This window comes from Pelecanus crispus, chromosome 1 (assembly GCF_030463565.1).
Source record: "Pelecanus crispus isolate bPelCri1 chromosome 1, bPelCri1.pri, whole genome shotgun sequence".
Classification (NCBI taxonomy): Eukaryota; Metazoa; Chordata; class Aves; order Pelecaniformes; family Pelecanidae; genus Pelecanus; species Pelecanus crispus.
Window position 1 is genome coordinate 7,861,234 of NC_134643.1, and position 26,598 is coordinate 7,887,831.

Consider the following 26,598-nt stretch of genomic DNA (forward strand, 5'->3'; position numbering starts at 1 on the left):
CCCTAGAGAACCTGCCACTTACTAATGTTTCTTTATTTAATCCCTTCCTAAAATAACCTTTTTCCATTGAGAAATTTGCAAGTGTTTGGGAGGGGGAGGAGCTGTTTGCTGTTTTGATGGAAGGAGAGAAAGTAAATTATTTCCTGGCTGAGATTTATGTGTCAAGTTTTAGCTTGCAGACAGATTTTTTTAGCCAAGTTATAAAATCTGAAGATAATTCCAACTCTTGTCCTCAGTGACTTCTATGAAGTAATTCCTGATATGTGCCGAAATAAAAGGAGACTCCACACCATGGAGGTTTTAAATGGAAAACCCATCCCTGCACAGAAGGAAAGGACAGGATCATATGTCAGTCTAGGCAGAGCTATCAGAAAGCAGAAACTCAGCCCCAGATTGGTAAAAACTGGTGAACACATTGATGAACTGCATCTTAAATGCTTTGGATGCAAACTGAGAGCAAGTCAGAAGTTGCACTTGACTGGATAAAATGAAGCTAGTTTTGCTTGAGACATCAGGCTTTTTGGAAACTTAAGAGCAAATGCCTTGATATGATACCTTAAAGCTTCTCCTGATCTGCTGAGACTATTCAGTTTGATGCTGGCCAGCTGGAAGGTGTTACGGTCATGTCTTCCAGCAAAACGACACAGAAATCCTTCACCAAGCCATGGGCAACGTTGTACTTCTCCATCCCTTCTGTCACATTTGCCATGCCAGACCAGTGCAATGGTGATGGCCTGACCCATGCCTGAGCAGTAAGGTGGCCGGAGCAGTTGCTCGTGGACTGGTTCAAAGGGAAGAGCAAAGAGGCAGCAGAGATGAGTGACTGCATGTGCCAGAAACACACAGTGAGATTTGGGTGCCTGAAACTCAAGGTCTCTGGTGAGACACTGCAAAAAGGCTGGGGCTGTTTGCTACATCCACATTAGCAAGTCAATTGGAGCAAGAGGAACATATCCACACACTGAGGCTCTAGATGTGTTTGGGGTGAGCAAATATATGGGGGAAGGGGATGAGAAGGTATATGAAGAACCAACCGTGGATCCCTTGCATTCCCATTAGGAGTTGGTGCACACCAGATGGGCACTTGGAGCAGCCTGGCTGTGTTTTCCCCCAGGAGGTGTGCACCAAAACCTCTCTGTGAACTGAACCATTTGCCAAGCAAACCTACATGCCTCCTACTCACCAGGCTTGTTCCTTGTCATGAAGGAGATTGCACTGATTTGACACGTCTTCTTGTTGACAAACCTAGGATGGCTGCTATTCCCGTAGGTGTTTTACCTGAGCTCTGTGGCTTGGGAAAACTTCAAACAGCAGTCCTCACAACCATTGCACAGCCTGCAATGCAACTGGTTTTGCACTTGCCTCCCATACTTACCGATGGGCCTGTTCCAGCCTCTGGAGGTCTCGGCACTGGGCTGGCGGGGGCCCCTCGCAGCTTGGCTGCAGACAGGAGGTGGTGATGAATGTGCAATGCGGCTCCGGGATTGTGTAATCCAATTGTAACTCAGAAATAGCAGCAGCTGGCGGCTCCCCAAAGAGACATCTACCACTGGAGCTCGCTACATTTCTCTCCCTGAAGTTTCACTTGAAAGCATGAGCAAAGAGGAGGGCTGGCTTGGCTCTAAAATAACCCGTCTATTTTCCTCTACTTGACACACTACAAATCCTTACTGGTGCTGACATCCATGCTCTCCCGAACTCCCACATTTTTTAAGAACAGTTGAACCAACAAGCACTGGGAGAACACAGAGCCAGTGAAGCCACCTTGGCTGTGTTTTAATGCCTTCTGGAAAGATCCTAATGCAAGACAGACGTTCATGATATGTTTGCACTTGTAACTAAGCACTGGCTACACTTGAGCTTGGCTGTAATGAGCTCTCCCCAAAATACCACACATGAAATACAGGCAAAGAGACAGGGATATTGGTTTCACAGTTACATGTGAAGGAAGGCAGATGTCTAGCAGCAAGAAGTCAGTAGATACGAGGATCCCCATATTGCCTCCCAGCTCTGCTAATGACTATCTACACCTTAAAGCCAGCTAAAAATTGTTTTGATACTCCAGTTCTGAAGCGAGTCCCTTAGATACAACCAGAACATGATTTTCAAGTACACCATGAGGTTGGAGCTGGACTGAGTTCAGTAAAAGCCACAGATGTTCAGATCTACTCAAAAATGCCAAGAAATGGTATCTGCCCCAACCATTTGCTTTGTGTGAGGGGCTGGAGAGTGATGGAGGAGGAAGATGGTCTGCTATAGACTCAAAACAATGAGTCTAAGACTTGCTTACATGACCAGGTAGCAATTTGGATAAGGCAACAGAAAGGACATCAAAAGTAATGCGATAGCAGCTAAAGAAACTGCCATTTGTCCAGCAGCCACGTGTCAGCTTACACGTGCCTTTTGAAGTCAGTGGTATCATTGCTGGCAGGTGTAAACTCATGTCTCAGGTCACTAATTTTAACACTTAAATTTAGTGAAGACTGCTGAGAATGCATGCCACATCCTTGTGTATGCCTTTGATTGCTGAGGGAATATTTCCCAGGCATTTCAAAGGCCTTTTCAGATAATTAGAATAAAACTGATGCATATGTAACAATAATCAAGAAAGAAGAAAATTATAGGGATAATCCAATATAAACAACAGTTGATTCAAATACTGGGCTTAACCCCAAAGTTCAGACTCCTCCTTGGGTCTGCAGACAGCCTTTTGCCTCTTCGTTTGGCCAACCCCAGACCCAAGTCTACCCCAGACAGTCGTGAAAGAAGAGCTCACAAAGCAATGTTCCACCTCTACCACTTATCAAAGTAGGCCAATATCCTAAACTAACAAAGCCACTTTTATCTAAAAAATTTTGAAAGTGGCTTCAGCTTTCAAACTAATTTATTACTTTATTTTTGTACCTATGACTCATAGTTCATGAGGTCTATACAAAATCATATACGGGGAAGAGGAAAAGGGACAGATCCTGTAATAAACTGCACATCACCTGAAAAGATAGTTAAGTATCTTCTAGTATCAACTCCCCTCAATGTTAAATTGAAAGAGGGGGTTATATGCAATTATACCTAATCAGTTCGGAGCTGAGTTTTGAATCTTGGACAGTGACACAGTGGATGAAGATGTGGGTTGCCTGGACTTTAAAAATCGTGGTTAAGAAACAATGAAGTTACAGTAATGGCCATGACAAAGCATGTCTGTAGGAACTGCAGATGGACGCTCCTCAATCTTCATCCTGCATATGTGTTATGCATTAAACACTACAACACACAAATAATTCACACACAGCATCTACAAGGCTTGCAGAAGTTCAGAGGAAGAGGACACAGCTCTGCTCCGCTCTGACAAATTACAATCAATTCACTGTTATGGATATTCCATGTCTTCAAGGGCAATGTGGTGTTACAGGGCACTTTTGCTCCTTGTAGTCAGCAGAATCAAAAGCTTCCTGAAGGCTACCTCAAAAATACCTCTCCCTATTTCCATCAGGACCCAAAAAAAACCCCGTAGCAGCTGTGAGCAGATGTTATTCCAGCCTCCCTTTCAACAGTTGCCGGACACCCCCGAGCGCAGGGCTGCGCCGGCAGGACCAGCGTGATGCATCGCCACATCCCTGGCCAGCGGCAGGTCAGCAGCATGCTGCAGACCTCAATCTCCTTCCTGCTTCTTCTTTTAAACTTCACGGTGTCAGCTGAGTTGAACCAGTTTTCTGGACGCCTTCCCATTTCCTTAATACTTCAGCAAACAGCACTAAGAGTGTGAAAGGGCTCAGCGCACATTTTTAAAGGAACCCAGGCCTGACAAACACTACTGGGCTGCCACTGCTGCGATGGAGATGTATCAACCCTTGCTTTCCCCCTGTTTTTAAAGCTGCTCTACAGGGTGTTTTATTGCATTTGATGGGGAACTCTAAAAGGATCCTGTTCTGAAGTGATTTTAGAAGACAGCCTCCATACGGCAATGCTTTTTCTCATTCTGACTTTCCAGCTATAGTCGAGCTTGGTAAAACAGTGCCTTGGACAACTTCTGACCTTGCTTTCAGGGCTAATTCTTGTTCACTGCTGTGGTTGGGATTTCCTTGTGATCATGGCTGTACAAAGTTTCCCATGGCCCACAGGGAGAAAAATCCCTAAGGATGGGCTTTGGGGCAAGGACTTTGAATTCTCCGCTACATGGCACATGGCCCCAGAATCCACACTTTCTGTCAGCCAAACTGGAAAATAATATGCTGAAAGCTCGGGTCCAGTGTGGGGCAATGAGGGCAACAAGAATTGGTTCTGCTTAAACCAGACTAGATCTGACTTCCTGTACAAAATTGTTGAAAAACCTATCTTACGTTCACCAAATTACCTCAGCAGGTGCATCTTTTTCCTAGGAAAAAAGATCCAACCCCTTTTTCAGTGATGGGGAGTTCATCATGACCCCTGGCAAACAAAAGGAAAGATTAATGATCTACTTCAGTTTAAAAAAATTTCATATTTAAATTGGGTTATATGGATGTATATCGCTACCAATTACGAGTTGCAGGTCAGGGGAAAAGGAAAAAAAAAAAAAAAAAAAGATTTAAGGCAGAACTGTTCTGGTTTGATTTCCGAGTCAGGAAATCCTCGCTGTAACTGCAGTCACGCTTCCGCCTGCACTCCCACCCATGCCACATCCAGGTGTTTAAGGAGGTGCTACTTTCCTCTCCAGAGAAACACAGTGGCCTCTAGCAATTGTTAATTAGCACTTTGCTGATCGACAAAGCACCGAAGAGTATTTGCTTCTGTTTCGCCGCTAACTCCGTAACCGGTAATTACATTTTTGTCAGGCTGCCAAGGTCCTCAGACACACCTGCATGCTGCCCACACGGTCGTTATGAAGAGATTTATAATAATTAATTGTAACATTCCAATCACACATCTCCTCCCCACCCACTTCTAACAATGGCATGTAAGTCCAATGATGGGCATGTCTGATTTCCCCTCCTTGTTAACCTGGTTCACAGCATTAGAATAAAGTCAGTTAAGAACGTCTTCTGTTTGCATCCTTTGAAGCTTTGATTAATTTTTTTCCTGATATCTTAATTTAATTCTAGGTGAGGAATCACGCTTTCTTTTCTTCTTCTTCTGTTTTCCCCTGGTTATTTGTTCATGCCTTCCTGACTAGTCTAGGCAGCCCTACCACTTATAATTTTCCCAAGACAGATGCTTTCTTAACTGCACGGCTCTCGTCCCACAGAAAATGGACCAAGCTTCACAAAACCAAACCTCTTCCCACGGATCACCATTTCCCCAGCTAGCAATTGACTTCCAGAGCTGAAGAAGTGGGAACTGAAGGCCATGTAAGATATTCAACACCTCCAGGACCCTTCCCAATTTCAAAAGGCATCTACTGTCCATGCAGCATCCCACCAAGCTGCATCCCTCATGCTGATATTCCTACCCCCTCCCTACTTCGTGCTCACTCTCAGAGCTTCTCAAGCTGATGAGCCCCTGCTGCAGTGCTCCTCTTGCTGGTCTTCATGCTGCCCTTCTTTGGGAAAGTAAAAAGCTCCATTGAAATTTTCCTTCTCCCTGATTTGCTTCTAATCTGTTTCGCATTTTATTCTTTCTTTATTTTTTCCCACACCACGTTCTGTTTTTACATCCTTCTCAGTTTTCACTTTCTCTCACAGGTTGCTGGCACCATTGACATCCATCTGCACTTAATCTTTTTGGGGTTAAGTCTTACACACAAATATTTGCTTTCCCTGTTGGCACTTCCAGCAGTCTAGGCAAAACTTTGAAATTTCCCTGTGGCAGTAGCAGTGGGAGGTCCCAGACAGTCAGGGAAGAGGCTTTACTCCCTCTTTTCTCATGGACTTGCATCGCAGAGCATTTGTGGTAGTTGATTCCCATCCAGGATAGGACAGAAACAACCTCCTTTGAGGCTCAGACATCAAGTGCAGGCTGTAACCTTGATTCTTGTTCTATGAGAGGATATAGGATAGAGGTCTACACAATCATGAGTGCCGTGGAGGGAGTAAATAGAGACTGACAGCGTCTTCCAGCAGAAGAACTGGGGATATCAGATGATATAGCAGGAATCAGGTTCAAGGCAATCAAAAAGTGGTGATTCTCAAGGGGAGGCTAGACAGCTTCATGGAAGATAATATGAATATATAGAATATACAGAAATAACTAAATATATGGAAACTACCACAGCGAGTCCTTCACCTGAAAACACTGGAGGCTGGGAGAGCAGCAGCAGGAACCACTGTATATCACTACCCTCTTCTTACACTCTTCCCTGGATTCCTGATTTAGATATCTGTTGGTATGCTGTGGGTCTTGGGGAGGGAGGGGGCAATGCTGGCAGTCTTTTACCGTATGTGAAGAAAATACAGTGCAGCCGGTTCATTTCAGCTCTTCCACAGCCAAGCAGGTGGCAAGGACCATTTCAGTGCTGAAGCTCACCTTTGCCTGGTACTCCCCTGGGTCACCGCTGACCAGGTACGGGCGCCAGATGTAGGCAACCTGATTTTCACATCATGCTTGTTCTTCTTCATCCATGGACTTTGTGTCCTTCCTCCTTGCTTCCTTCTTCTTTGCCATCAATGGGAAATAGTTTATTGCCAATTTTAGAAGGCAGGGCTGGGAATAGGTGCTGGAATGGAGCTCCCACCTCCTGGGAGATGCGGTGGGGGCAACTACTTGCATGACCTGAGAGGGCCTGTGAAAATCCCTTACAGGTCACTAAAGTCACCTGTCATTAGCACCAGAGCAAAACTCATCCCTCTGCTTTCCTAACAAACTAATCCTGTGCACTGCTTGGAAGCTGGCTTTGCTTGGCTCAAGGATACTAACTAAACTCGTGCACGTTTCACCTTGATGGAAGCTTTTGAAAATGATTTTAAGAAAATTGGTTTCCTACTCTTATCTTCTGTTGTATTTCCACTTCTAAACATTTGTGTATGAGACACCAGGAAACACAAGTAATCTTGATTTATTAATGGCACACCAGTTTGCTGCTTGCAACTATTTCTGGACGTGTCATCCCAGAAAATTGAAACAGCCATAAATGAGGTCCCAAACAGAGACTGTCATCTCCAGAAGGTCCTGCTTGGTTGCCCCTGGAAATTAGGCAGATGAAGGAGGAGTGGTCATGAAGAAACAGTTATCAAAAGCACCCCCAACACACCTACAGCTCCAAACTGCATTGCTCTAGTATTTTTCTCTTATTGCCACAATTTGCAGTATTTTTTTTATCAGTAAACTGTATCACTGTTCCCATGTCAAACGAGAGGATGGCCTCCCAAGCAGGTGATTTGGTTTCCAAAACAAGAGAGGAGAAACTCCAGGACCAGAGGTGGGGTGAGACCTCTGTGCTGATGAACCTCTGCTGATTTCCCAGCCCTGAGCTCTTAACCATTAAACTGCTCATCAGTTTTTTCTGGCATCTCTTGGGGAAAGACACTTCACCTCTCCATGTCACTCTGTCCAGGTTAACAGTGGTTAAAGATTTACCTGAAGTCCTGGGAATTTCTGAAGGCCAGTACTGTGCTGGGGAGGGGTAATGATAAAAGCTGACTTTTGGTGGATGCAGCTGGTGTCCTCTGGATCGCATTATTGTTGGCAAGCAGAGAAGCCCCTCCAGAAAAGTACTGAGAAGAGATGCCTGGTTGAGGGCATGGGGGAACCTGCTCCACTGCTGCACACGGAGGTCCACAAGCAAGTGCCTACACAGGACTCCAGCCCCTGGATTTGGTATCACAGCTTTCCTTTGTAGCCCTCGGCAGAGGAAAAGTGATGCTGAAGCACCTGGTAATTCTGGGCACTGTCTTGGTGGTGTCTCAGAAAGTTCCCTTATGCAGTGCCTCCAGTTCACTTTGGATTTCACTTTGTGAAGTTTCTGAAAGTTGAGGTCATCACTTAATATGCATGATGCCACGCCAGGTAAAAATGTGCTTTCTCCACCTCACTGGCACTCCAGGCCCAAGTTCCTCTTCACCAGAACAGCACTTAAACCCATACAAAACCAAAACTCTTCAGGAGTATTGTGATTTTTTTTGCATGGATACTTTGATTCTTCAAGTCAAGTCCATTCAGAACCTTTTTGAGATGAGCAGAAAAAAAATACTTTTTACAGACCTTTGTTCCACTTCATGTCCTCCATGTCTGGATCCATCTCTATGTTAGACACCTGACTCTAAGGAGATGATCTAGTTGCCCAGGTGGAGGTGTCTACCCTCATTTCAGGTGGTGTGTTATTTTGGGTAGTGTGCATTTGCAGGCGGGTTCCTACCTGCCATCTGCCACTGCAGATGGTTTAGAGTTTTCCACAAGTCCTGTGATGTATCTGCCAGCCCTGCACAAAAGTCTTGGCCAGCCTAGGGCACTTCAGATGGCATAAGGATCCTATGGTTAGGTAACCAAATCCTGCTCTAGGTGTCTACATTGTAGGTATTAATGTATGAGCAAGGTTGTCTAAGAAATCCTTTATCTAACAAGACCTGACCCCTGCAGCGTCCACCATCCCAGCAACCCAACACCTGAGGAGCCTGCAGCTGAAAGCCTGAGGTCAGCCCAGCTAAGCAAACCCATGCCTAGAACAAATCACATGAGTTTTTCTTAACTGCATGTCCTTGAAAAGTTTAAGTTTACTGTATTGCTAGGCATTCGTGTTAAATACGGCATGACTCCAACTTAATGGTTGGACTGGATGATCTTAAAGGTTTTTTCCAACCTAAACGATTCTATGATTCTCTGACTCACTGTTCCCTTCAAGAGGTCGACCATGCCTTGAAACTACTGCAGCTATTAGGCTAATTGATCCTTTAATTTAGAAATATGATAATCAAGCTTCCTAGATCTGGTTGGATCTTCTACTTCCAAGTCCAGCTCTCCCCAGAAATGGGGCCATGTAAGGAACGACAAATTCTAAATAATGCTTTAAGGCAATATAAACTGATAAGGTGTTTTAGTTCCTGACAAGATCAAATCTTCCCAGGATCATTGGTATCTTTCAGGCACCATGCTACTGCTTGCATGGTTGTGGCAAGAGACAACCCTGTGTCCTGCCCTTTTCCTTTTCCAGAAATGGCGAGTTTTAAACAAAAACATGTCTCCTCTGTCTGGCATGGGGCAATTCTCTATTCAAACCCCACGAACAGAAGCAACATTGTGGCTGGCTTGGCTGGTTCTTCTGCACAGCATCTTTAGTTTCCTCCAGCCCACAAGTGCCCAAAGTGCCTCACACCAACTTCATCCATCACAACCACGGATTACACACTCAAGTTACAGGTGCAGGCTCACTAGGAGGAGAAAGTGGACTATATTTCTTAACACATGATTCCTCTTCCTTTAAAGTCAGCGTGAGTTTCAGTGGATATGGGACAAGGTCCCAAACTGATTCCACCAAGTAGACAGTACAAAGCACAGTATATTTGGCTACTCAGTGGATTGCTTCACTTGAATATAATTTGATTTCCATTTCAAACTTTTAAAATCAAACCAGTACATATCTTGTGCTTCTTTTGTAGCCCCAACTTGTATTCTCCACTTTTTCCTCAGAAGACACTATTTTGCATCAATTCAGTGCTTCCAATACTGGACCACCTGTCAAAAGGACTCCTATACTCCACTCTGCTGTTGGCTGCAGAGCTTTAGAGCCCTGTATGCAATGAAATTCAGTCTTTACTCACATTTTGGGAGCAACACTGAAGAAGACAAGCTCCCTAACTCCTTTCAACTACTACTTAAACCAAGAAACTAATTCCAAAACAGAATATTTATACATAAAATGCATGGAAAAAATAAGCTCAGAGTCCCATCTAGAGTATATACTTGGAGACCAAATAGAAAAAGCCCTAAAATCAATGTTGAAGTAATTCAGAGACCCCCATGTAAAAAGGTCATCTTACATCATGGTTCCAACAATGTTGCCTGGATTAGAAAACTTATTCTGGTTGTTACTGCAAGCTTTGGAGTCTAAGGTTTTCTATGGTCAGAGACATTGTTCCCTTTTGATAAAGTATTGATAATGTGTCCTCTTTTTTTTCTTTTCCTAAGACCATTTTGAAAAATGCTTTTAGTTTTATTTACACATTTTGCACCATTTCCTAAATCAGTCTGTAATTGACCACAAGCATTTAAAAAAAGGGGGACAGGGGCTTTGGAATTTCAAAACACAAGGGATTACTTTAAAGTAATTTAGAAGATTGGATTTAAATCCACAAAATAAAACTCAGCATCTTACATGAATTCAACAAATCTTATCTGAAAGGCTTTATAAGCTAGGAGATAAAGGCTCCAAAATGCATCATAAGCGCTAGCCAGATTCAAGCCACCTGCTCCACACAACAATAGATACGGAAGGAAGACCCCAGGCAGGCTGCAGTGCTTGTTTCAAATTCTCAACTTGTCCAGAATCCACTGAATCTAAGCCCAGAACTGCTATATCCAGGAAAAGCAGACAGTGAGACAGAGCCACGGTCATTGTCAGGGTGTTGTAGCATAAATGCTCCAGGACCACTTCAGTGCCTTTTAGTCCCCAGTAAGTCCATATGGGGCCAAGGCCAGACCACAACGTGAGCTCAAAAGAGCTAAAGACTTTAGCACTCAAACATCTGCCTTCTCACCATACTCCGATATGACAGAGGATACTCCCCTGACTACACAGGAAGGCCTTCCAACTATGGCACTGAAGACCTGGAGCTCAGCACCAGAAATAGCCTTTACCTCTAGGAGAAAACCACCAATTGCTTCTTATGTGGGTTTCCAGTGGAGCCTTTTCACTTAAGACTCATAGGAGCCCATACCATGTTTTATGTGCCACAAGATGCACATTCATTAACCTGTCACTTCAGTATCAATTTATGCACAGAGAAAGCATTAGTGCTGCAAAGCAGAGGACACAACGCTGGTATCACGTAGCTCTCTTTTCCCAAGCATTTCTATAAGTAGTATTTCTGTTGGCAATTCTCACAAGTAAAAAGCTAAGTAAAACATGGGATAGATTTCAGCTCACAGACTAAGACACTTTAATTCAGATGTCAACAAGTAGTTGTCTATAAAGATCAGTGTCTTGAGTTTTCATAAGTCAGTGGAGATCTAGAGCCCAAAAAAGGTGTCTAGCTCCTTCTTAGACACCTTAGTGTGTCTAAGATGTCTGCAGAGGACCATGGATGACTGCTCACCTTGTCCTAAAGCAAACACCTTTGTTTGGTCAGCTGAATCACTCTCTATCCTCTTTTGTTTGCACTGCCTAGATGTGTGATTCAGCTGCCTGCCCTGTGACACCTACTGCCACCTGAAATGCCTGCATGGTCTCCAGCTGCCGTTGGAGAAGGTGATGATGAACAGCAGGTTTCCTGCTGTTCCTGGTCTTGTGCCCTATCTCTCAGATCCCCTTCGGCATCTCAAATGGTAACAGGCACCTACTTCAGGCAACTGAATTGCTCCCATAAGGCAGGTATCCCAGTCTGACTGCTGATTCCCACCCAGGGGTGGAACTGCAAGTGACACCCAGCCAGCTTCATCTCTTAACTTTCTGGGCTTGAGGGTAGAAAAAAGAAAAAACTTAGTGGTTTTTTTTTTCTTTTAGTGGTTTCCCTTATTAGAGAAGGGCATATTACACTAACTGAAAGCACATTTTGAAGATGCTGAACAAGAGAATACCACATCTGCTTGGTACTGGTGACCTCCTGCTGAAGGCACAGGACAAGTCTGCAACAACCTCTATTCTGCTCTTGGAGTCCCAAATTGCTCTGAATCCTCAATTAGTTAGATTGAGAATCTGCCTTCCATCCTTCTGTCCGTTGTCTGCCTGCACCACTGCCTGCAAGGACTGACCTGCATATTTCCAAGATATAAAAAAAGAAAAGAGAATTCCCTAGGATCTGTAGAGGAAGGGACAAGATACTGACCCTGATAAATACTGAGAGCAAACATTAACACTGCAGTAGTCACATTCCCAACTTGGTAATTGTGGGGTTGAGATCAACCCTGGACACTGCCAACGTGTATGTTAATGTTTAAAGATACATGTGGGCTTAGGAGCAGGTTAGAGTACACAATTAGCCCTGGGCAAGCCTGAGATCTCTCTATTTCAAAACATGGGAAATGCTATTAATACCATAGCAAATGCAATTACCAGAGCATGATAAACACCACTTTGTTAGCAGGGACCACAGGAGGCTTCTCCCATTTCAGACATTTCTGACAATGAGCGGGAACCAGAGGTCAATCCTGAAGTCCGGACACAGAACAGGCAGGCAAATGCCTCAGGGATGCCTCCAGTCTGGGATTTTGTTTTTAGCTTCTCTGTCCTAATGCTGTGATGGAAGGAGCATGCTCCTTCACATCCTCAACATCTGTAATGTGTTTCTGGAGCAACGACCGTCCATAAGGAGCGGGATGTGTTCCAGCAGCTCCAGAGTGCCACTGACTTGGAAGCACCAGGACTTTTCCCATCAGTATTTCAGCTGCTTCTAGACAGGGGTTAAATATAGGAGGATTTTGTCACTGGATGTGGTTTTGAGCCATTTTTATTGCAGTGGGAAAGATTTGAGCGTAAAATATTATTTCCAGGATACATTTAATCTAGAGTTTCACACCTTTGGGAAAAGAACCAAGAATCACATTTGTTCCCCTGCCCATTGAAATCAAGACTTAAGAAAACACAGGCTCAATTAGGATTTCAAGGGACAGATCATGAAGTGTTCATTGAACTCAGACAAAACATGCCTGAGCCTAAACCATGTAAAAGGGCAGAAACCAAATCACCGATAGTAGTAACAACCTTTCCCTGGGGTCTTCTTAAAACTGTTTGTTTCCAATCCACGGGCTCTTTCCAACATCAGCATTCATGGCTGTAGCTGTCTGAAGGGCCCAGGGAACTTACAAGTGATTTTTAGAAAAATTTACCTCCAGGTTGTCTTTTCAAATCCAGCTGATGGAGATGGGCTGTGGATGCCATCTGGTACCTCCTGGAGCCACTCAGCCACAGCCACACCCTCTCCAGAGGGAGCAAGGCACTACTGTTGCCACAGGCATCCAGTTTGAGGAATAAAAAGTGGACAGGGACAGAGCACTCTGCAACCCTCTATTGTCTGTCTATAGTCCCTCCCAGACCCATGTCATGACCCGTGCAATGGATCTTCCTCCAGAGGCAGACAGCAAAAGGAGAGTGTCGTCTGCTAAGAGACCCACTGTGATGTCCCAGCTTGAGCCAAGCCATGTAAATGATGGAGATTTCACCTCATCAGTTGGCTACATATTTTGGTGGATTATTTCCTCATTTCCTATTTCCATGTTATTTTAGTTTTCTCTCATTTACATCTGTTATTTTTAATTTGTCTATACTTACAGATACCTCCCCAACAGAGGTACTTATAGACCAAGAATAAGCTGCCTCTTTCCTTCCCACAGGTAAGCCACATACACAGAGATTCTCACTTTAAGGCATCTTTTACAGACCATGAATAAACTCTCACCCACCCATCTGAGACCTCAGAGCTCTTTGAAAGCATGGGCTGGCATCTGGCAGAGTTCCCCCATGGCCACTCTGGCTAAGCCCCTTCCCCATTATCCTTCCTCTTCCACAGCCCAAGATGATGCTTTTAAGGTGGAAAAGAGCTTTCCTGCTCTGCAACAAAATGGAGGATTTCGAGTGGACGTGGCTGCTATGTTCACTCTTCAAAGGATCTGAGACAGGACTTCTTTACCCATGTAATGGAAATGGGGACTTACAGCATCTGAATTTCTATTCCTATCCTCAGCCAACATCAGTACAAGTTGTTCCTCCATTTTGACCTTCCTTTCTCTCCTCGACTACCATCCAGTTATGCAACTAACTGATTTTTTTCCACAATAAAAAATATAATCAAAAACATTCAGAATAACATCATTGTGTTCAGACCCTGTCTAAAGGCGCTGGAATGACAAAAAGCAAGCCAAACAACTGAACGTGCTCTGAAACGGGTTTACAGTGAAGACAAATGGAGGTGATAAAGTCAGTGTGTTTTGAGGCAATGAAGAGGACACATGTCACTGCCTATCTGAAGAAGGAAGCCAGGCTTTGTGCCACCAACATGCTTTGGTTTGAACAAACAACCAAACCCCAGCTGCTCATGTGTCACCCATCTGAACATATCTCCTTACTCAACGTACAGCATTGCCTGTGCAACAAGGCTGGAAAACACAGAGGGGGAAGGGTACAGGATTTATAGAAATAAGTTTACAGACAGAAAAAGTGTTCAGACAGTTGTTTCTAATCCCATTTAGATAAATCCTGGGTCAAAGAGAATTGTCTCCACTAGACTAGGATACAGAGCCTTGCTTTTACCATGCACAGAATAGGAATAGTTCTCCTGTAACCCTGCATGGTGATGAAGATGAGTCGGTTTGAGGATGACAGTACATAAGTACTAGCTTGCATTTTAGTCCCACATCTTGTCTCAATACAAAACACTGCACTGACATCCCCCTTTGCAGTAGCTACTTCTGCTGGTTCCCCACTGATCTAGGAAATGCAAAAATACTGCAGAACAAGTCCATTAAGTGTTTTCAGATCTCAGGAAATATTTTTTTGCTTGCTTGCTCTTAAGTTTTTTGGGCAGAAATTCAGAGCTGGCTTTCTAGCTGTATTATTTCCCCTTTGCATTTTACAATGTCATGGAAACTTGCTTCCCCCTCAGTATATTTTTCCCTACTGTCATTCACTTTACAGATAACTAGACTAACAGTTGTAGCAGCGTTCTTCCAAAAAAAAAAACCCGCAAACTGGGGCAGCAAAAGGAGGTAGTCACTGTGTCAGCTGCCAGAAACACCTGCAATGATCTGAGCAGCAACCAGCTGTAACTGGTCACACTGAAACCTCATACGCCCAGTCCCTCGAAACCAGCCGCTCTGGTTTGTCACTTCGCATTAGCTGCTGCAAGGGGCTGTGTGCTTCCAGGGCCAGCGGCGAAGCCAAGCCTGGCACCGCATGGCCGCTTCTGGCTGAGCGCAATGGGGCAAGGACACTTCTCCGGGGGATTTTGGAAAGGCACTTGGCTGGCGGAGGCAGGACAGGCTTTAAAAGGCTCCGTCTGCAGCTTCCATTAGGCATTCGAACTACTGCTACCTCAGAGCCAATTTGGCTTGCCGTTTGCAAAAATAAACATCAAAATGCATGGGCTGGGAGAAAATATGTCCCAAATTGAAAGATCTCATCTCCCTTCAAGCCGCAATGGCTGATCTGGTTACGGGCAGCATTACAGGTGTCCTGTCTGCCAACTGCCAGCTGGATTTTAGTGGCTGTTGATTTTAATACATGTTTTGCTCCATATTTTTCTGTATCTATCTCACAGGTGGGTCAAGAGAGAGAAGGAAGTGGAAAGAAAAAACTTTTCCCTGGATTCAAGGTTGACTGAGGCCAGCAGCTAAACCAAAGACCAGCTCTGCCCGCAGTCCTGTAGGAGCAGCTTGTGCATTAAGGACAGACCCTGGCCCAGGACTCTTCATCCACATGAATCACTCTTCCCAACTGCTGAACAACACGAAGCATGGATTTACACACACAAAAACACCTAACACATCTGCAGACTTGCAGATTTAGAGAGGGGGTTGGATGGCTTCTATAATTGGTCTGAACAATACAGAATTTGGGGACCTCCCTCATTCATTTTGGCTGGTCCTGGCCCAGCAGACTTGCCTGAGACTTACTCGGAATGTATTCCCCAAAATGACCAGCCCAGACCAAGGTCTAGGAGAATTCAAGCAGATGAAGAGCCGGGTACACGTAGCTCAGACGTTTGCTTCTCCCTCCTGTTCCCAACCCAAACAAAAGCACTGAAATAGTCCCAGTGGGTTACTGTGAACAGGGTGCCAGGAGACATATCTGAGCATCTTCCAGTAGCTCTCAGGCTAAGTCAGTACCTCCACTTTCTAAGTTGGAAAAATCATGGGACAAGTATGAATAATAAGCATGACTGGATAAAAAACCACCCATGATCTGCTTCTTTGGACTGCATATTTTGTTTTGCCTTGGGTTAGTACGATATGTCTTACAGGAACACCAGCCTCAACCCTCCTCATTGGAGGCCAGGTCCCAGATACCTGGGGGAGCACCCTGAGTACAGGAACCTGTGTCAAGGAAGGTGATTTGGCCATGGACACAAGCACTTTCAAGCACATGTTCCTCTGTACCACTTCAGTTCCCAGCTCAGTAACCACCCAGGTCCCCACCAGCTGCCTCCCTCACTGACCAGTGCTTTCACCCTCCCCAGTCTACGTGCAGTGGGACATCCTCCCTCACTTTCCCATGCTGGGAAGGCCATGAATGGGCGAGCAGGGCAGAAAAGCAGAGGAATCACTGAAATGCTCACACACAGGGAAGGAGACAAGGGACCAAAGCAAGCCATGGCCTCCTCATGTCCTCTGATTGCTGCTTTTCCCATGACAGTGTCATCTCCAGAGGGTATGAACAAGAGGTCCACCTCTTGTTACAGTGCTGCAATTTCCGGCCCACCTTTACGTGCAGATGTTCACGGGGGTAGCTTCAAACTTTCCATTGCCCTCCCCAGAGGGAGGTATCTCCCACCTCGGCCACTTCTGTGCTAACACAGAGGGAATGTGACCGGCTCAATGAAAGTCCCGTCTCTCCTATCTACCCTGAGACAACAACAGCAACATGCTACCTGTGCTGCACACTATGGAGTTAGCCCTGGCCAAGTAGCTGAATCTTTCTAATATGACTGGGAAACACATTGCTTCAGCCCTTGGCTAAGAGTCAGCAGCTGGGGGCTTGCAAAAAATTTTTGTCCAGCTAAGCAAGCACTGTGGCAGGATTTGTGCTCAGCAGCACCACTGCAGGTCTTTCAACCACCTCTGGGCTGGAAACCCCAAGGGTACAGCACCCCTCCAGGCAGCCTTGGATCTGAAACACAGGAGGGACAACGGGGTCCCTTCAGCCACATCTTTGTGTCTCTCAATGTGCAGAGCTCAGCCCACAACCACCAACTGCCTCTGTGGCCACCAGCAGCTTCCCACCCCTGTGGTGGTAGAAGCAGCCAGATGGAGAGCCAAAAAGGTGTCCTGGGGCCAGGGTCACATGCCTGCTCGCCACCGAGTTCATGTACAGCAGCAGGTAGCCTCATGCCATGAAATCCAGAATGATTTAGTGCATTTGGCAGAACTTCTTTAAAGTGTGGCTCTGGATAATTAAAAGCAGCCTGGAGCCATGTGGGTCTTCATTTGTTGCCAATTCCTGGAAGGCCTGCCATTTCGCCCTTCGGAAGAGGCAGACATGTACGTACACACACATACCCATGGCTGTCTAGGCATTTTCTTGCTCGGCAGGCTGGAAACTGGATATTTTTAAGGATATCATGTACATGGATGTGCCTTAGATACAGTCAGAGAGAGCTGTGCTCTGGAGTAATCTGCATCGCTTGATAGGGAGCAAGTTCGTCCAGACTCATTCACCAGGAGCTGGGACACCAGTTTGGGCCTCTCCTCACCTCATCCTGCACCCGCACTGGTACCAGGAGGGCACAAACTGGGGGCCTCATTTTGGCAGCTCCCTACTGGTCACAGTTGCCAGTGGGGAGAAGAGTTCAGGTGGGTGGGGAAAAACTCCTTATTCAACCCCAAATTCAGACTGTTCACAACTGACATCAAATTCAAGGCTTCCATGCTACCTCAGGTCAACTATCCTGCATTGTATATGGCAGTTAGCCAACCTGCCTCCTGATACAGAAATAAGGTGCCTCTAAGATACACCCTAAAAATAGAGAAATTTCCCCATTTCCCTGCTGGGAAGTGATCAGAACTCCTTCTGGGTGCTATAAATATAAGACCATATGCAATGGAAACATCCCATGGATAAGACTATTTTGGACTTCTCCATGATCTTTTATTCTGTATTTTAGCAGCTTGTGTGCATGTGGGAAGACAGAAAACTGATAGGGAGATGCCAATCAGACCTCTAAGAGTCCCCTACCACAGCCTGGGTGGGAAGATTTGGAAATGAATCAATGTTATTTCTATGCCAAAAGACTCTTGGGGATGTTACCCAAACATATTGACTGTCTCGTGGTCTCCCCTCATCCCAGACACTTGTCAGCAGTTCTCCATTTCATCTAATATTGCTTACATGTATTCAAATTAAACACAGATCGTAGGGAGGGGGTACGCCCTGGGTGGGTTTCTGGGAGAAAAACAAAAGCACTGTAAATCACTATTAAAACAACCCAGAAGCGATCTACACTTTCTATCATGCTATTAGGCTAATGGAGCAACAGCTTTTCTAACAAATGGCAGAGCAAGAAACCGAATGTAAAACAAGATTTTCAAACCTCTAGATATTGGACCTTACTTTCATCTATTTCAGGGTCTTTTCGGCCTGCCCTTGCCACATAGCAGTGTTCTGAACTGAGAATATTTTCTATTTCCCTTGTGCCTTAGGACCAGAGAAGGGAGGATCCTTTATGTGGCTCATGCCACAAGCAAACACAAAAGGCCAGTAGATGGGAATTAAAGAAAACTGTCTTAACCAAGCTAGGCTGCTGCCTGCTCTTTTCCAGACCAGTCCTTCCCCTAAAACTACTGGCTCTGGACTCCACGACCGGCGTTTTCCAGTCCTGTGATTCCTCTCCCAGGACTCAGAGCAGAGAGGGAACTCCTCAAGAGAAGCGCTTAACTTTTGAAAGATAAAAACCAAACTGCTTTTTCATTTTATCTCGGTGGATACCATGGATGAAATTTCAGCTGAAATCCATTCCAGTTATCAGCTATTTTTTCTAGTGGCCAGGCTTTGTATGATTCATGAGTGGAGTCACCTTCAGCATCACCGATGTCCATCTCAGCCACAGCAGGAAGCCGTCTGGTCCCTGCATCCAAGGCAGCTTGGGCTCTCTCCAGAGATGCCAGAAGCATCTCTTCAGCAGGTATCTAGCCATGATACTATTTATTCACTGTCCAGACTCAAAATCAGGGTGGTCAGAAAAATTATGGGGACTTCCCCAACTTTCCTTCTTCTTTTCCCCTCTCCAGGGGCAGGTTGCCTGGGGAGATGGATCAGAACAGGTCCCCATGGCAAACATCACATGAGCAAGCCCTTGTCTGGTAGCCCAAAGAGCTTTTGTGTAAGCAGCTATTGCTCCATGATTTAAGCCCTCGTGGTCCTGTGAAGTGTTGCTGAATGAGACCCGCTACCATCCGCCCAGGTGAGAGCATCAGGGAAGAGACAGGCTGGGGCCACTGCTGAGCAAATGTGCTGCTGCCCACAGATGGGTTCAGGGAATGATCTGACCCAGTGGCTCCCAGTTCGTGCACATAGCCGTTGCTAAAATTCAAATAGCTCTGAAACTATTTCCTCTACTTCTGCAGAGGAAGAATGCCATTTAATTTAATTTTTGCTTTCCATATTAATGGGAAGGCCATTTATGCAATTACATTGCTTTTCTTATCCGGTTCCCTTTCCAGCTGCTCCAAAGCCTTGCAGGTGACCTAATCAGGTCATCAGGTTGCTACAGCAGCCAAAGTGCCACTGGAGAAGAGGACCCAGGCCCAAAGATGCTAAGAAGACATTTGTAGATTGACCTGCTAACCCACTAATTACCTTGCTTTTTATTTGGGACACTGACTACTCTCATAAAAGCTTTATTAGTACCCAGACAAATCTCTGGAGGTCTCTCAGAAGGCAAGTCAGTTCATCTAAATCAATTGAAGTAACAGTGTGGTTGTGGCTCTGATGCTTGAGAGGAGGAGAGGCAATGCAGGGGGAGAGGCTGACTAAAAGATACCATCTCCCCCTGCAATCTCGAAGTTATTGGGCTCCTTAATTTCCATGGGTTTTATCACAGTGCTAGTGCTCTCACAGTTGCTCACGATTGTTTTGAAATGCTGCTGTTAACTCCCTCATGATGCACACGGGACCATCTTGCAACCATCCCATGTGAAAAAAAGGGGAAGCCCTGTAAAAGAAGCACCAACATGGCACCAGGTCATGAGCACCTCCGCAGCTCACAGCAAGCTGGAACGGAGGCCAAAAGACCACATTTCCCTATCAACCAGTTGAGAAAACCAGGAATTAAAACCTGTCTGAATAATAAATAACAACAAGCACTGTTAGATACTTCTACAGACCTTATTAGCACCAGACTTCGAGTAACTTCAGTGTAATCTCTCATGTGCAGACAAGGCAACAAGGTCTTATTTACAAGATTGCACCACCCTGCAGAAGGCCAAGTTGGGAGAAGAAATTACAGCCTCTAGATTTGCACTAAAATGGTAAAACTCTGCAGGGGAGCAAGATTTTAATCCCAACCCACTGCATCACCCCCAGGCTTAGCAGCAGGCACTGCGAAAGGGAGGAAACCGCAGTGACGATTCCCACCTCCCAGCTTCAGCCAGCAGAAATCAACCCCCTGAGTGTAGAAAAGTGCCATTTAGCACTTAGCCATAAGAAAAATTTGTCTTGAGAAAGAGGCACTGGCACATACAGATGCTCTCCAGGCCTTCAGGATTTTCCTGTTCCCCCTCTCCATCCCTGGAGGAGGATGCTGGCTGCACCGCTGAATGCTCATCCCCATCTGCCAAAAAAAAAGTCTTACCCCTCAGACTCCTTTTAAGCAAGAAAAGGTGGCAAGGCTGCTCCCTAAAAGCATCAGTAATGAAACACCAGCTGCACTGGAGAATAACTGGGTGGCATGCAGGGGGTTGTGAGCAATTTTAGGGGCACTGAGGGAAGCAGGGCTAAAGGAAAAGAGGTGTCTGGGGTGGTTTCCCGAGGCAGGGGTGACCCAGAGGCTGCAGGACAGCCTGGCATGCCCACGTAGGAGGCTGTCAGACTTTGCAAACTCTGATATGTCTGCGGGTCTTCCCTTGGGGGGTCAGCATGAGACTTGGGTAAAAACATGGAGCTTTTAAGAATTTTAATTAGGTTTTTATTACTTCTTAATTGTTCCTTTCTTTAATAAAAGCACCTTATTAAAAGAAACTGCTGTGACTGCAAGATTCCTTGGATAGGCGAATACTGCATTTCTCCCAGGGGTGGAGGGTGGGAAGAATCGACTAAAACTGTAACTCCAAAGCGGAAAAAGGAGCATTCCTGTGTTATTATCTCCATCAACATCAGCTCTGGGGCTGGGCCAAGCCTGGGACCCAGGTACCTGCAACATGCTGCAAGAAGGGGCCCCTTGCTCTGCAAGAAGTTGCAGCCACTCATTACAAACCCAGCTCCAACCCCAAGCCTGGTGGGAACTCGGGGTTTTAGCAACAACCTTGCAGAAAACGCTGTGACAGCGAGCCAGAGTGAAGCAGGAGGTCTGCAAATATCACTAAGGGGCTGTGAGAAAAGTCAGGATGAAGCCCGATTAATTACTGCCTCTGCAAACCTGGAAGCCCAAATGCAAATGCCTAAAGAAACACCAGCCAGAGCTACCGTTGCTCTCCAGAGTGGCCAGAACAAGCACCTGAGTGAATTTATGAGACTGTGGGGCTATTGGAAAACTATGGAAAGCAGTGTCTGGCCCTCAGCCCGGATGGCAAGGGGCTTAAAAACACAGCTGGAATTACCTTCCAGCGACAGCAGCAGGCCCAGGATGAGGAATGCATTATCCCCAATGAGATGTGCCTTGGGTCTGGCCTCCTTTCACCATGCACCACGGGGCTTTCCGAAAATTAAAAGGGTTTTCCTGCGACAGAAAAGATAGGCTGTGGCATCCCAGTGCATCGAGAAGTTCCTGCACACCTCTCTGCTCTCTTTTGCATCATCAGACACATTTGCTGGGAGGAGGAGAAGGAGCTGTCAGGGTTTTCCTTGTTTCACCCACTGGGACAGCCCAGACAAGGCTGCCTGCATGCAAGGAGCACTGCAGAGAGAAGAGGGTGAGCAGGAGGACGGCATGTCAGTGGTCACCTTTGGGACCCCTGCTCCGCAGCCAGCTCAGGCACACCCCACAGAAGGGACCTCTCACTGGGAGCAGCATTACATGAGGCAAAAGACTTTCACCCATCGCAGGGCTCTCTCACCTTCTGGCCGAGCACCCCAGAGCTACAAAGACGAATTATTCATTGCAACTGCACATGCTTCCAGCACCTAATTCTCCCTTAAAATGTCCACCCCATCAAGAGTAGGGCAAAGGGCCATAAGCAAATACAGGGATTCAAAAAGTCTTTCGGAGTACAGGATCCAGCTGTAAACAGGAGAGTCCATCACTCCTTTATTCCAAACCCACTTGAGCATGCTGGTTTTTGAAAGAGCCGCTTTTTAAGATGTCCCTGCACACAGCTGTCCCAAGAATCAGAGGCAGAACCTTAGCTACTACCTCCTAGCACCAGACCTTTGCCCCAGATGCCTTCTGCTCTGAGGATCTCAGCGTCTCCATCTCTTCCCTCTGACTGCACAAAACTTCCATGATGGATTTTAACTAGCAATTTCTGTCAGTATGCAGCAGCTAGTGAGACCCCCTGACTCCTCACTGCAGTGTGAGCCTCATCAGAAGACCCTTTACTCTTTGTCTAGGTTCTTTACAGCTTGACATCATTGCAGTTGTCCCCAGGCTCCCTAAGAGCCTTTTTTCCAAAAAGCTTCCAGAATAATGCACCAAGTAATGCTCACTTTCTGTGCCACAAAGCCAGCACATACCACGGGTTTCAGCTCAGGAGCCAGCATGGGACAGCTCAAACGAGTGCAGTTGGAAATGAAAATTGTTTGCACTGTGATGGGATGCGAGCAGACATGGTGGCAACTGGGAAAGTCACCATCAGATGTGACAAGGCAAAGAAAGGAGCAAAACACTAAAGAGAGCCGCACCCTGGACATGGGCACTTGCATTGGGAAGAGCTGGGAAACAAATTCCTAACACCGTGGCAGCCAGAAACACCATCCCCTTCCCAGGCTGAGGCACACAGGCGCCAGGAGCCGGCACTCGGCTGGGCAAACACAGATGCAGGATCTGAATAGGAGCACAGTCAGCCTGAACTATTTTTAACTGGTGCAGAGGAAGCTTTTACTTTTCATTACAAAGGGGAGACAAAGTGTCCATCAGTTGCGCTGAATTTATTCACTCGATGGGTGGGTGTTGAAGTATGTAAAGCCCCCAGCCCCAGTCTGTGCAACCAGCAGCTCTAATCCGCCCCTAATCTGCTCACAGCTGCATGGGGTCAAAGAGCACAACAGCTGAAATGCACTTTTGATACATACGCCTTCGGTTGCCCCAACTTACCCTGCCTGTTTCTGCCTTGCGATTTCCATTAGAGCTAACCGGTGAGATCCACTGCTGGCATAAACGACCACCAACCCATCAAGATCCCCTACATTTAGCTCAGCACAGATAAATAAACAGTGCAGAAGCATCACAAGCAGACACTGGGAGTTGAATCTGGTGGTCCCCCAATGCCACTTTGCTCCCCCAGAGCAAAATCTGTGGATTTGGCAGTAGCAGTGCCTTTACTTGCCAAATACATTGCTTGGAGCACTGGGGAGCCTGCGGGCTGGCAGGGAGGAGGCAGGGCTGGGACTGGGGCTCTACACCTCCCCCTTCTTGCCCAGCCAGGGTTACAGCTCTGCGATCTAGTTGTAAGATAATTAATTTTTTCTTAAATATCAATTTCTGTTGCTATCACTAAATACATATTTGAATGTCACCGTTCCCCAATCCCTCCCCAAAATATCAGCAATGGGAAAACGCTCGCTCACAGGGCATCCCAAGGAGTGGTGTTGTGTCAGATGGCCACGCAGCAACTCAAACGTTGTATGCCGGTGGTCGGCCAGCTGGTGAAGGGAAAGGGCTCAGCCAGCTACCGAGCTCCCTCCCTCCATCTCCAAACAAGCCACTAGTGCATCTGCTGCCGTACATAAACATTGTGCCTTGGATGAATCCACAGAAGACGCAAGTGATGACACGAGTCCTGTCCATCCTGACCTAAAGAGACGCTTAAAATGTTCTCAGCTACCAGTGGAAACCACTAGCCTCACAAAACAAGGTTTGGCACTAACACAGCTCTTCAAGTTCCACCTTTGCAAATGTATATGCACATCCAGAACATGCACACAACTGCAGGTTGCTCCTCGCTGCCAAGGAAGTATTTATTAAAATCCTGCATTTATTACACCTATTACAGCCCTGTAAAGGGGCTCAGAAGCCACTAACAACCGGCATCGTTGGACTTTCCATACTAAAAATGTACTTTCTTAAGGGACAATTGCCTAGCAGGTGAACTACTTGCTGTGGCCTCCCTTGAGAGGAGAAAGAGGCATTTCATTCAGCTTGTTCAGAAGTAGGTGCTGGCGTCGCTCAGATGAACCATGCCCTCATTGCTCAGACAAACCGTGCCCTCAAGAGTCTATTTTTCCCTGGCTGCTACAAAGACAGCTTAGGGTGATTAGTTCAGAAGCAGATGTTTTTTGCTGTTGTGTGGAATTAGGCAAGAATAAATCCTTACAGTCTGCCATGGTCCAGGCACTGCTCTCACTACATGAGATGAACACAGAAGTAAAAAAGCAAAGCTCTGCTCCTGAATATTTCAGCTGAAGTTAAAGTATGGGGTCTAGAGAGAGCAAACCCCAGAACGACCTGGGTGGAGTAGGACAGGATCGCAAGCAATACTGGTTTCCAACCTGTTGCTTGTGAACAGGTTGATACCAAGCTTTGCTCAGGTCCACGGGAAGCTGAAGAGCTAATACAGAGGTCAGCTTTGAAAACAGACTTTAACCTCTCCCCACCAGTGTGTTACTTTGCCAGTGATACCACCGAAGAACCAGGAAAAACAGGGACCTGCTGCTCTGCATTCACACATATACATCTGCAAACGACATGGGAATGCCTGTGCCCACTTAGAAAACAAGCACTGGAGAGCAAATAAATCCCTTACCCGGTTGTCCTCTTGAATCTCCCAGTCGCTGGAGAAGCTCAACACATGCTGCGCCTGTGAGCAGTTAGAAAACTGGAAAAGGCTGGCAAACATCCTTCTGTTCTCCTGGGTGTCTGGGAAAATTGCCTCCTGGAAGTTGACTCCGTGTGGCAGGAGGATGTAGTTCTCATCCATTCTGAAACACAAATTGCACGGGCAGCCCGCTGTGAGGCTGAAGGGCGCTTTCTCTCCTGCAGAATTCACCCGTCGTACTTCAGCCTGGCTCAACAAGTGCCACCAAAGTTGCACGGACTTTTATCCGGCACCTGGCGCTCAGTGCTCCTGGCACTTAGTTGCCAAGAGGGCAATTTCCACCATGGAGGACTGGACCAGGCAACAGCAGTAAGGACCTAACAGGCTCCTACCACCCTGCAGACATCAATGAACCCCCATGAATGAGCTAAATCTATATTTTGGCCCATGGTTCCTACTGAATTTGCATCACTTTGCCCTTGATCCCAGAGTTTAAGTACTCCTTCAAACAGTCAATAAATAACTTGTGTAAAACACGTTTAAAGAGATGGCTACAGACTAAGCACTAGACAGCATAAAACTGTCTTTCGTTACATGCCCAGTGTAAGAATATACCAACTATTTCAAAACAAGCCACTGAGTAGTATTTTGCAAACGCTCTTGGATTGAAAGGTCATGGCGATGGCTCTGTTCCCACATTGTGGTTTTATTTTTTCATTCTTTCAATGAGCCCAAAGTCAGGATTTGGCTGGGACTCGGGAGAGCCGAGCTATCGGGTGAGTATTTGGGGATGGGTTTTAAACTCCCATGCCAAACTTCGTCGGACGGGCGCTGGCCCCTCTCCAGCACCGCGACCGTCCCGCCGTAAAAACAAAAGCAGCAGCACCCAGGAGCTACTCAACAGCAGCTCCCCGTGCATCTGCTGCCCGGCAATGCCGCAATATTATGGGTTTGGGTGGTTTGTTTTTTTTTTTTCCTTTTTCTTCCCGATGACTCTGCGGGTGGACGGGGAAGGAGAAGGCGCTGCGGGGAGAGCGGCAGCGGGACGGAGCGAACGCCCCGGGCAGGAGCGGAGCGCATCCCCCCGCCCGCGGAGGTGCCCCGGACACCCCCCCCCTTCCCCGGCCCGCCCCCCGGGACTCACCGGAGGAAGAAGAAGTAAGCGTAGCCCTGCATGACGGTGTGCGAGTGGCAGGAGAAGTAGCCGAGGCCGGTGAGGTTGAGGCGGGAGCCGGCGGGCACCTCCAGCATGCTGCCCCACGCCTGGTCGCACAGCAGCTCGATCTCGGCCGAATAAAAGAGCCCCCCCGCTCCCTGCTGGGGGCCGGCGGGGGGACCCCTCTGCCAGGGCAGGTAGTTGTAGGCGCCGTAGGGGTCGGGGTGCAGCGCCAGCACCCGCGCGTAGACGATGATCGCGGCCAGCTCGGCGCGGCAGCCCTCGCTGAGCGGCCGCCACTCGGCCGGCAGCTGGCAGCCCCCCCCGCCGCCCGCCTGCGCCCCCAGCCCCAGCCCCAGCCCCAGCACCAGCAGCGGCAGCAGCCGCGGCGGGGGCGGCATCGCGGGAGGCTCCGCGGCCGGGCCGGGGGCGCGGGGCGGGCGGGGGTGGGGGGGGGGCTCGGGGGGTTGGAGGCGGGGGGAGGGGGGGGAACACACGGGACACCGGCCCGGAGCCGCTGCGGGCTGCCCCGGAGGCTGCGGGGGACGGGGCGGGGGGGGCTGGGGGAGAGGTGCAAGAGGGCCGGGGTGGAGAAGGCAGGGAGG

General features: G+C 47.0%; 1 protein-coding gene across 1 annotated transcript in view; it reads right to left on the bottom strand.

Annotated features, from left to right (window-relative positions):
• CCDC3 (coiled-coil domain containing 3) overlaps positions 1 to 26,394 on the bottom strand; it is a 41,308-nt gene extending 14,914 nt beyond the window's left edge. The window contains exons 1-2 of the mRNA XM_075727735.1: positions 25,982 to 26,394; positions 24,826 to 25,000 (exon numbers count right to left, since the gene is read on the bottom strand). Coding sequence (XP_075583850.1) covers positions 24,826 to 25,000; positions 25,982 to 26,394 — 588 coding nt within the window. The remainder of the gene's footprint in view (positions 1 to 24,825; positions 25,001 to 25,981) is intronic.
• Positions 26,395 to 26,598: the final 204 nt, after the last annotated feature.